At 55.3% G+C, this 9,964-nt stretch overlaps 1 protein-coding gene across 1 annotated transcript; it reads left to right on the forward strand.

Annotated features, from left to right (window-relative positions):
* Positions 1-378: 378 nt before the first annotated feature.
* Positions 379-6,641, forward strand: PSME3 (proteasome activator subunit 3). The gene is made up of 11 exons (XM_082071080.1): positions 379-568; positions 984-1,016; positions 1,307-1,369; positions 1,867-1,971; positions 2,274-2,322; positions 2,923-3,035; positions 3,864-3,932; positions 4,136-4,203; positions 4,350-4,404; positions 4,648-4,734; positions 5,202-6,641. The coding sequence occupies exons 1-11, from the start codon at positions 527-529 to the stop codon at positions 5,280-5,282; spliced, it is 765 nt and encodes a 254-aa protein (XP_081927206.1). The 5' UTR covers positions 379-526; the 3' UTR covers positions 5,283-6,641.
* Positions 6,642-9,964: the final 3,323 nt, after the last annotated feature.

A 9,964-nucleotide genomic window follows, 5' to 3' on the forward strand; every position in this document is an offset into this window, starting at 1 on the left:
GATCCTTCTGCGCAAGGGGGAGACAGAAGATGAAGCGATACATTGTTTACAAGCAGGGTGCTTAGCTTATATTTAATAATTAATAGGCGTAAGTAGGAAACTAAACAATTATACCCAACATCATCAATTATTTCTTAGTACAATATCAAAATTTTCAAAAATTGTGATGCACATGCAATAATTATGGGAATGCAAGCAACGCAAGATTAAAGCTCTTATCCCCATCGCTGATAAAATAAAGAGCGCCGCTTAACAGTATAATTGACTCTGCTGCTAAGTTTATGTCTTCGGTTCGGTTGAGTGTGCGTGTGTGTGAAGCGGCCAGGACCCGGCGGCGCGTGCGCGGGGAGTCACGCGGGGGGCGCGCGGCATTGGCGGGCGCGCGGCGTGAGGTCACTTCCGGTGGCGGCGGCGCCGGTCCGGTGTGTGTGTGTGTGTGTGTGTGAGGAGCGGGGGGGGCGGCGGCGCAGGCGGCCCCGCGGCAACTGCCAGACCCGGAGCGACCGGACCCAGCGGCCCCGCCGCCATGGCCTCGCTGCTCAAGGTGGACCCGGAGGTGAAGCTCAAGGTGCGACCCGCCCCGCCGGCTCAGGCCGCGGCGCCGTTGCGGCCCGGCCGTTGGTTGTGAGGCCGCCCGCCCGGTTTGTGTTCCCCCCGCCCCCAACGGGCACCGCCGCTCCGCGGGGGGGGACGGGGCTTCTCCGCGGCCGCCCCGATCGCTCCCCGAGCTGCGGCGGATCCTCCTCGGCCCGAGCCGGCGCTGCTCGGTTCCCGGTTCCCCGCGCCTTCCCTCGCCCGGCTGGAGCGGCCTGGAGCGCGGGCGGGCGGGCGGCTCCCCCGGCGGCTCTCGGGGCGGAGCTGCCCCCGGAGCGCCCCGGGGGTCGGGCTGGAGCCGCGCTCCCCGGCTGCCGGGTGCAGAGCTCGGTTGTGCTGAGCCCGCATCCCCGCCGCGGCTCTGAGCTGTTTCCTCTTCCCTTCCGCAGGTTGACTCCTTCAGGGAGCGGATCACCAGCGAGGTGAGTGGCTCTGCCGCTGCCCAGAAGCGATAGGAGTTTTCTGACGTTTTTCCGACAGCCCTGAGGGCCATTCGAGCCTCTCGTGGCAGCTCCACCGCGCTCAGAGCACCAGCCACCTGTCTCTCCCATCCCTCCTGGTGCCTTCTCACCTCGGTTTACCCTGGCGATTGCCACAGCTTGCGTTCTCTCCTGTTTCCTGCCTTTGCGCAGCTACTTTCCCTGGTGTTCTTCCCCGCTAGCAGGAACCTCACACCATTTTTTCACACCGTCCTCTGTTCTTTTTCTCTCAGGCTGAAGACCTGGTGGCAAACTTTTTCCCAAAGAAGCTGCTGGAACTCGATGGGTTCCTCAAGGTAAGGTCGACGTTGCGCTCCGGATCCTTTTTCCTTTTCAAGCTACGTGTTGAAAGCAGCCTGGCAGGTCTCGTCCTGTGCATTGTCTTGCATGTGTTGCCTCCTTACAAAGACACGGAGCAGCAGGTCTGCTCCTCGCGTGCACTGGAGTGCTCTTAGCTCTAGAGGGGGTGCTTCCTTTTTCAGTTTTCTTTATCTCTCTGACGCATTCGGCAGCTTTGGGCTGTCCTTGGCGATGCTGCGGGACTCCGGCGCTGCAGACAGCTGGTGGCTTTGATCACAGGCTGGATCCCGCGCGCTGCTCTGGGCTGGAGGGAGGTCTCCTCACAGGCCTATTGTTAGACTTTTTTTCTCATTCTTAGACTTTTTATTTTTCATTCATCCCTATTTTATGGCTGGATAAGAGGGAGGTCTGAATCTTTTGTCGTCTCGTTGTGTTTGGTGTGGCAGAGTTGGTTAGTTTGTAACTAAATAACAAATCCGCTTTATTTTTTTAGGAGCCGATCCTGAATATTCACGATCTCACTCAGATCCATTCGGACATGAACCTCCCAGTGCCTGACCCGATTCTTCTCACCAACAGCCACGATGGGCTGGACGGGGTAGGGTTACACTCTTGGCTCCGATTCCCTGCTTCTCTTAATTAAAACTGCATGGCTTGCTGTGTGCCGGAGGAGGAGATTCTTATTTAATACCAGGCCGTGCTTCTCCCAAAGGCTTTAGGAATTGGTCTCTTGAGCCTGGGAAGAGGTAACGTTGTGCTCTGTAGTCCTCCTTTCCTGCTAAAGAAGGATATTTAGGAACCAGGAGCGCAGCAGAGAGGCTCTAAAGTTTTCCTTGTTTCCTTTGCAACACTGTTACAGCTTCTGACTAGTTTGTGAGTAAAACGTTTTGTATATTTTAGCCCAATATGAAAAAGAGGAAGCTGGAAGACCGCGAGGAGACCCTTCAGGGTAAGAGTCCCCACGTCTCTTGTGTTGCTGCCTGCGCCGTGTCTTAGGGGGTGAAATCACCTGCACCCCGCTTGCCCTGTCCTGACAGCAGCTGCTGCTCGTGCAGACCTGTCCCCGAGACCTCTCACATTGCGACCTGCAGACGTTCTGCTGTGGAGGAGTCAGGTTCCGGCTCTTAGAAGCGTAATTAGGGCTTCTCTGATAGACATAAGTAGCACTTGCTTGAGCCTGGCTTGCTGATCTGTGTGCTGAGAGCTCTCCTTGTCTGGAGGAAGATACCAGGCTTTGGATTGAGCTGCGGCAGAACCGGCTCTTACACGTGCAGCAGGAAGGTCCTTTATGCCCAATCTCAGCAGCCTGGAGCTCTCCAGCTTTCACCTCCGTGTTTTTCTTTTCCTTCCCTTGTGGCAATCGCTGTTATCCCACATCAGACTTGCCCTTCCCCGCAGGTTAGCGATAACCGGGCTCACTGTCCACGCTGGCCTTGGCAGGAGATAAAACTCGGGAGATAAAACCCTCGGGTGGACGTTCGGTCCGATCCCCTGGCGCAACCGTTGCGACGTGGCGCTGACGTGAAGTGTTTTTCTCCTCTGTCCTCAGGTACCAAAGTGTTTGTGATGCCCAATGGGATGCTGAAGAGCAACCAGCAGCTGGTGGACATCATTGAGAAAGTGAAACCGGAGATCAGGCTGCTCATTGAGAAGTGTAACACGGTGGGTGTTGTGCTGGAGCAGGTGGAGTTTTTAGGATGGTTTTGCTCCTGCAGAACAAAGGTGCTCTGAGTGGAAGGAGCAGCCCCTCTGTGTTGTTTGGGAGAGTTGGGGTGTTCAGCCTGGAGAAGAGAAGGCTCTCAGGAGACCTTATTGCGGCCTTTCTGTGCTTAAAAGAAAGATGGGGACGGACTTTTTTTTGCAGGACTTGTTGTGATAGGACAAGGCGTGATGGTTTGAAACTAAGGGAGGGAGATTCAGGCTGGACATGAAGAAGGAATTGTTGCCCTGCGGGTGGTGAGAGCCTGGCCCAGGTTGGCCAGAGAGGTGGTGGATGAACCATCCCTGAGACATCCCAGGCCAGGCTGGACGGGGCTCTGAGCACCCTGAGCTGGGGAAGATGTCCCTGCTCATGGCAGGGGGGGCACTGGGGGAGCTTTAAGGTCTCTCCAACCCAAACCATCCTGCGAGTCTGTTCTGTAGAGGAGGAAAGGCAGGATTTGTACTGCAGTGACTAAAAGTGTCTGGGAGGTAGGTGGAGGGAAACGATGTTTTCCTGAGCCCTCGAGGAGCTCTGTAGTTCACTTGCTGAAGGAGGACGATGGCTGCTGTGCCGACTCCTTCCTCGAAGCTCGTCTTCATCCTTTGCACAGTCACAGACACTGTGCTTGTGTGGCATCCCAGCCATGTGGGAAATAATCTCAGAAGTGTTGCATGAGTGTGAAGGACCTGCGGTTTATCAGGAATTGCATGGCAAATGATCCGGTGACTTTTGGTAAGACATCTCTGGAGATGTTGGGGTTGATCAGCATTGTGATCTTTCCACCGCAGGTGAAAATGTGGGTGCAGCTTCTCATCCCCAGGATAGAAGATGGAAACAACTTTGGTGTTTCTATTCAGGTGAGGCACCGCTGCCCAAGGAGGGAACTGTATTCCAGGGACACGGATCTCTTGGGTTCCTCTGAATCTTTCCATTCATGGGGTCCAGCATCTGCAGTCCTGGGCTTGGTTTAGGTTTTAAAACCCAGACCCGAGCTTGACATGGCACTGCTGAGACGTGTTGCAGTCTCGTGAAGCTCATGGCTTCTTTGTCTTCCCTGCAGGAGGAAACAGTTGCTGAGCTTCGAACTGTGGAGAGTGAGGCCGCATCCTACCTGGACCAGATTTCTAGGTAGGCATGCAAGAACAGGCTCCTTCTTTTGGGCAGGAATCCTCTTGGGAAAAGGGAACTGCTTGGGGAAGGTCCCCCAGCTTTTCTAGGGCAGCTTGAGCCTGATGTTCTTTATCTGACCTTTATTCTCTCCCTTTTCCTACCAGATATTATATCACAAGAGCAAAGTTGGTTTCCAAAATAGCTAAGTACCCTCACGTGGTAAGTAAACAGCGAAGCGAAGATTTACATGCTGCACCCCGCTGCTTTTTGGGACTCTTTGGGCCACTTGGTCACTGTCCTTTTGGAGCTGAGGGTCCTGGGGGGAGAGGTGGGATCGTACAAGGGTTGCAGCTGGTTAGAGGAGAGCGGGGGGAAGAGGGAGCTCCTGTGCGGAAGGAGCTTTGCTTGTGTCTGGAGGCAGCGCCGAGCTCAGGGCGCTCAGCGCGTCTCTGCTGCCCGCAGGAGGATTACCGCCGCACGGTGACAGAGATCGACGAGAAGGAGTACATCAGTCTGCGCCTGATCATTTCAGAGCTGAGGAATCAATATGTAAGTGAAGAGCAGAGCTCAGCCGTGGAGAGCGCCCTTTTGATCCTGCTGCCTCTGCACCACTTCCCAGAGCCGCAGGGGTTTCCAACTGAGTGTTCACGCGAGTCTAGCGCAAAATAGTCCTTCCACCTCCGTGATCCTAAGCTCTTTGTGGGGAACAAGCTGTTCCTGAGGGCTGTAAAGATAAATCTTCTCTTTTTAGTGTAAAGCCTGGCTGAAAGAGGCCGTTAATCTTCACAAGGTGTGTGGTTGCACACAGGGGTTGATGGTGGTGCCAGGCTGAGCTGTGCTGCTGTTTTAACCGCTGGGAAAGCTGAACAGTGGGCGACTGGGCAGAGATGAGGTTCTTAGGGACTTGGGTTAGTGCCAGGGTTGGGTTAACAGTTGGACTCGATGACCTTGAGGGTCTTTTCCAACCAAAATCATTCTATAATTCTTGTCTGAGTCCTGTTCTCCCTTGTTTGCAGGTCACTTTGCATGACATGATCCTTAAAAACATTGAGAAGATCAAGAGGCCTCGGAGCAGCAATGCTGAGACCCTCTATTAAGTGTCAACGTTTGAACTTGAGAACTGTTCAGTCAACTCAAGACCGTCATTGCCTTGGTTTGTTACGTGACTATCGAGACGGGAAACTGGCTGGAAATAGTATCGCATTCTTAGTTAAACTAAAGCAATTCTCGCCTAGTTTTGTGATTGGTTTTGTTCAGGTCTCAGGAGTTCTCCCTCCCTCTAGTAACTGGTAATGAGGAGGCCGTGCCGCCTTGGGCCGCCCCGAGAGCACCAGCCCCGCAGGAACATTCCTTCACGCCTTTCGTCCTACCCGAGTAGGAACCACACGAGAGACCAAGCCCTTGTCCGTAGGCTTCACTGGGGTCTCTGGGGTTGGGGCAGATGGTTCTTAAGCCTGAGAGCAAGCCCAGGTGGTGGGGGAGAAGCTCATGCTTGGGCCTCTTAGCCGCTGGTGCTCTGCAAAGAGGGGAACCTGCCCTGTCTGTGCCCGCTCTGGTGCCGCTGAGTGCTCCGCTCTGCGTTCCCGGCTCCCTCTCATCCGTCTGCCTTGCCAGTCCTGCCTAAATCAGTGCTTGGAACTAGGCCTGGCTGGGCTGAGCTCAGGCGGCTCCCGCTCCTGTTTACCATTTGACTAGAGCCGCTTTCTTGGCTGAACCCAGCGTTACTTCGCACGTGTCCCAGTGCCCCTTCAGCACAAGGTGCTTTTGTCCAGGTGGAAGGAACGGAGAGGCCGGAGGTCGATCCTAAAGTCCCGATAGTCTCCAGACTTGGTCACCCCCAGCTCTGCTGTCCCCCCTCCCTGTGACAGCCGGTGCTGGGGGTGCCGATGGCCAATACCCCCCAATACAATTCCAGACCTTCTCCCCTGTGGAGGCCGCGCTCGTGCGTGCGCCTGGTCGCTCTTTCAGGCCGCCGGAACGTTTCCTGGTCCATCACAAACCCCTTTGGAAATGACTGGTTGTGTTGCTTCAGTTTTTGTGTCTGGCAAGTGGGCCCATAAAGCTGCAGGCTCCCAACATTTTCTTATTTATAGTATTTCTACTTAAGTCCCGTATTCAGGGAACACGAAATCATGTGTTTCAGGAACCTCGCTGTTTCCTGGGTCTCGCTGTTACACCCGTTTATTGTGCAGTAACCTCGATAGTTGTGTTACCCTCATTGTAACAACAGTGGCAAATGGAATGAACTCCCTCCCCTTCTTTTTTTCTTGTTTTTTTTTACTTCATTTTTGTTTCTCCTGCTTCCCCATTAAGAGCCATGTTGTCTCTTGCTGGTTTCCCAGGGATTTGCCCGGAGTGTGGAGGGGCCGCTGGCCCTCGCTATAGACTCTTCTGTTGTTGTTTGTAGTAAGTCAACTCTTAGTCTTCCCGCTAATAAATATTTAGTAACAAACCAACTGTTCTGGCTGCTGTCTGGGAGCAGCACATCCCCTTGTGTTTCTCTGTATCGATTCCTTTTAATTTGCTCGGCTCTCTTTGCCGGATGAAAGTGTGTAAACTTTTACCATGTCAAGAAATTAAAACAAGGTACTTGGAATTCTTTTAAGGCAGCCCCTTGTGTGTGATGCTGAGCTCTTAGGCCGTGCAGTGTGAACGTCAGTTCTGGTCTTGCCTTTCTCGCATCAGCTGCTCCTTCCCTGCGTTCTCATTCCTCTTTTTGACCGTGGTGTGAATGGCTCTGAAGGTTGTTTCTGTTCCTTTCGCACGTTAGGCTCACTCTCTGGGGTTTCAAGTGATCTGTCCCATTGACCATCCTGGTTTTAACTGCAGGAGACGTGCGTGGTGTTCGTCAGGGTCCACGGCAGCTCCGGTGCCGGTGCCCGGATGCTGCAGCCGGTGCCTCTGTCGCCTGCATGGTCTGTTCCTCTCTTGGCTGCTCCGGTGGCCCCAACCAAAGCCTCCTCTGCTCTCCCCAGGGGATCGTCCTTGTTCGTGTTGTGCGTCCTCCCGCGGCCCTGGGTGCAGAGCCCTCTGGGTGCAGAGCCCTCTGGGTGCAGAGCCCTCTCCGGTGGCCCCAGGGCCGCTCGGTGCCTCGGCCGCCCTTCCCCGCCGCAGTGCCACTAGATGGGGCCCGTGCCCGGCCACAGGAGCCACCGCCGCCAGCCAGGGCTCCTGCTCGGCACGTCTGGCCTCAAAACCTTCAACCGCTGAGAAGCAGGAGCAGCCGCTCGCTGACAGACGCTTCCTGAGTCCCGCCGGCCCCACGGCGCTCCCTGCAGTGCGGGAAAGTCCTGCTGGTGCCCGAGCTGCTCCGGGGAAGGTGGGAATCGAGCTGGGAACTCGGGGCTGAGCCGGAGCTCAAGGGAAGGGTCGTGGTGCCAGGACTTGGTGTGGGGCAGCACAGGGGGTTCCTCACCGCAGCCAGAAACCCGACTCCAGCGGCCCTGGGGAGGGATGGAGGATCCAGGGCAGCTGTCCTGGAGGGAGCGGGTTCATGGATGGGGAGGGTTTCTTGTCTGTGATCTTCACCCCTCAGGCGGAGGTTTCGTCTTTGCTCTCCAGAGGAGCGGCAGCGTGTGGCCGGGGCTCAATTCGCGCCTTTGAGACTTCCCAGCTTACACCAGCGACCCTTCAAACCGGAGAGGAGAAGGGCGGCAGCAGTTGTGTGCAGACAGGAGTGCAGCCGCGCGGGAAGGCTCAGGCGATTTCCACTGTTCCGTTTCGCACAATCTGACCCCGTGGGACAGGAGAACAGGCGTGGGAGTTCTCCAGAGGCCAGGGGCTGGCTGGGGCTGTGCTGACGCTTTGCCCGTGTCAGGAGAGCTGCCAAGGGGTGTCTGCACTGTACACGTTCCCTGGTGTCTGGCAGTCGCTGACTCTGAATTTCCATCAGCCAAGAGCTGTCGGGCTCTGGTTTTGGTTTCTATAAATTCCAGAGACTATTTTTTGCCACATCTACCTTTCCATGCAAGCGAGAACCAGCAAACTGCTCTCCCACTTGAGATGTTCGGGAGATGTCTGCAGTTCAGTAAATATAAGATGGGCTGATGGGCAGTACCTAAAAGCAACCAGGGAGCCAAAATAAACTTGGTTAGGATGTGACTTCTCCGTCCTCGGTGTGGGACGGAGCGACGGGCTGATCGGAGCGGGGAGCTGAGTTGTGGGAAGAGGTACGTGCACAAACGGCTCGTAAACAAGTTAGTGTTTAGTGAGATATGTAATCTTTTAAATTCTAGGTTAGCTTCAAGCTGCTTTTGGAGAGGATACACAAGCATTTGTGGCCCTTAAAGATCCCTGAGGGCTTTTTGTTGGGAAGGTATCGACACAGGTTTCCTGGCTCTGCAGGCCCCGTTAATTCCTCTGCTTCCTGAAGTTCCCGCTGCAGGATGGAGATGGATTTGGGGCTGTTCTGTTTGCCCTGAAGCAGAGCTCCCCCAGGGGCAGGTTGATTCTTGTGTTGCTCGTTAATAGGCTTTAAAAGCCCTCAGTGTGAAAAGTCCAGCAGAAAGGGATGGTGTTAAATAGCAAGGTACCAGACATGGCATCCGTGGCACATGTAGTGGGGCAGAGACAGGACACGGGACGTTTCATCTGCGTCCTGCAGGGCTGGGGCGGGTGCTGCGGGCTGGTTTGTTGTGGGGATGTCATTACAAATTAGGGTTTCTCTTTCTTTTTTTCCCAAACATCCAACGTGCACAGCACGAAGAGGGTTCCCACACTTTTATTTTCGGCCGTCTCCCAGGCGCTCTGCAGGGCTGAGCTGTGATTTGTGGGGCAGCAAGGCCTGTGGAGTTGGTCCAGTTCTCTTAAACTGCTGCTGTGTTGCTTAGAAAATGAGCGTCTGTAATTGCAGCCTGGGCCGGGACCTTTAGGGACTTGGGATGCAAAACCAAGAGGCAAAGTCAAAACTGAATGATCTGCTCTTTTTGTCCTTTAAGGAAATGGAATTCAACAAGCACTCTGCTGCAACGTGCGCCTGCACAGCTGAGCGAGACGGCTGCGTGAGCAACACATCAGCATTTCGTAGAATCACAGAATCACTGGGGTTGGAAAAGCCCCTCAAGATCATGGAGTCCAACCGCTCAACCACCCCATGTCCTGAGAACCTCATGTCCGTCTGTCCAGCCCTCCAGGGCTGGTGACTCCAGCAGTGCCCTGGGCAGCCTGTTCCAATGCCCCACAGCCCTTTGGGGAAGAAATTGTTCCTAAATCCAACCTCAACCTCCCCTGGCGCAACTTGAGGCCGTTTCCTCTGCTCCTGGCACTTGTTCCTGGGGAGCAGAGCCCGACCCCCCTGGCTCCAAGCTCCTTTCAGGCAGTTCAGAGATCAGAAGGTCTCCCCTCAGCTCCTGTTCTCCAGCTGAACCCCCAGGTCCCTCAGCCGCTCCATCACACTTGTGCTCTGGCCCCTCACCAGCTCCGTTCCCCTCTCTCAGCTCCCTCCAGCTCCCCACATGAGCCGATCCTGTGGCTCCGCAGGCTTTGCTGGTGAAGTGGCCAGCGAGGCAGCGATGACGGTGCTGGCACAGAGCAGACGTGCATGTTTCTGACCTGCCCAGCTGAGCCTGGGCTAGAGAAGGCTGATGCTGCCCATGGTGGTGAGGATAATGGAGTGTCCCTTACGGCAGTGTGGCCTCCTGCCTAACAGTGTGGTGGCGGGTGAGCACAGCCAGACAACCATGTCCCGGGCAAGACTGGCTACAGAGGAATTGCTGAGGCTGGGGGAGCTGCCTCCCAGAACCCTGGGGTGGTTGTGGTTGCAGGGACCCCTGTGGATCCC

Source organism: Streptopelia decaocto (genome assembly GCF_964273445.1).
Source record: "Streptopelia decaocto genome assembly, chromosome: 22".
Classification (NCBI taxonomy): Eukaryota; Metazoa; Chordata; class Aves; order Columbiformes; family Columbidae; genus Streptopelia; species Streptopelia decaocto.

Bases quoted from the DNA above. Each gene is read 5' to 3' on its own strand.
- PSME3 (XM_082071080.1), top strand. From the start codon at position 527: ATGGCCTCGCTGCTCAAGGTGGACCCGGAGGTGAAGCTCAAG. The intron at 1,972-2,273 runs GTAGGGTTACAC...TGTATATTTTAG, and splicing joins GCCACGATGGGCTGGACGGG to CCCAATATGAAAAAGAGGAA. The intron at 2,323-2,922 runs GTAAGAGTCCCC...CTCTGTCCTCAG, and splicing joins CCGCGAGGAGACCCTTCAGG to GTACCAAAGTGTTTGTGATG.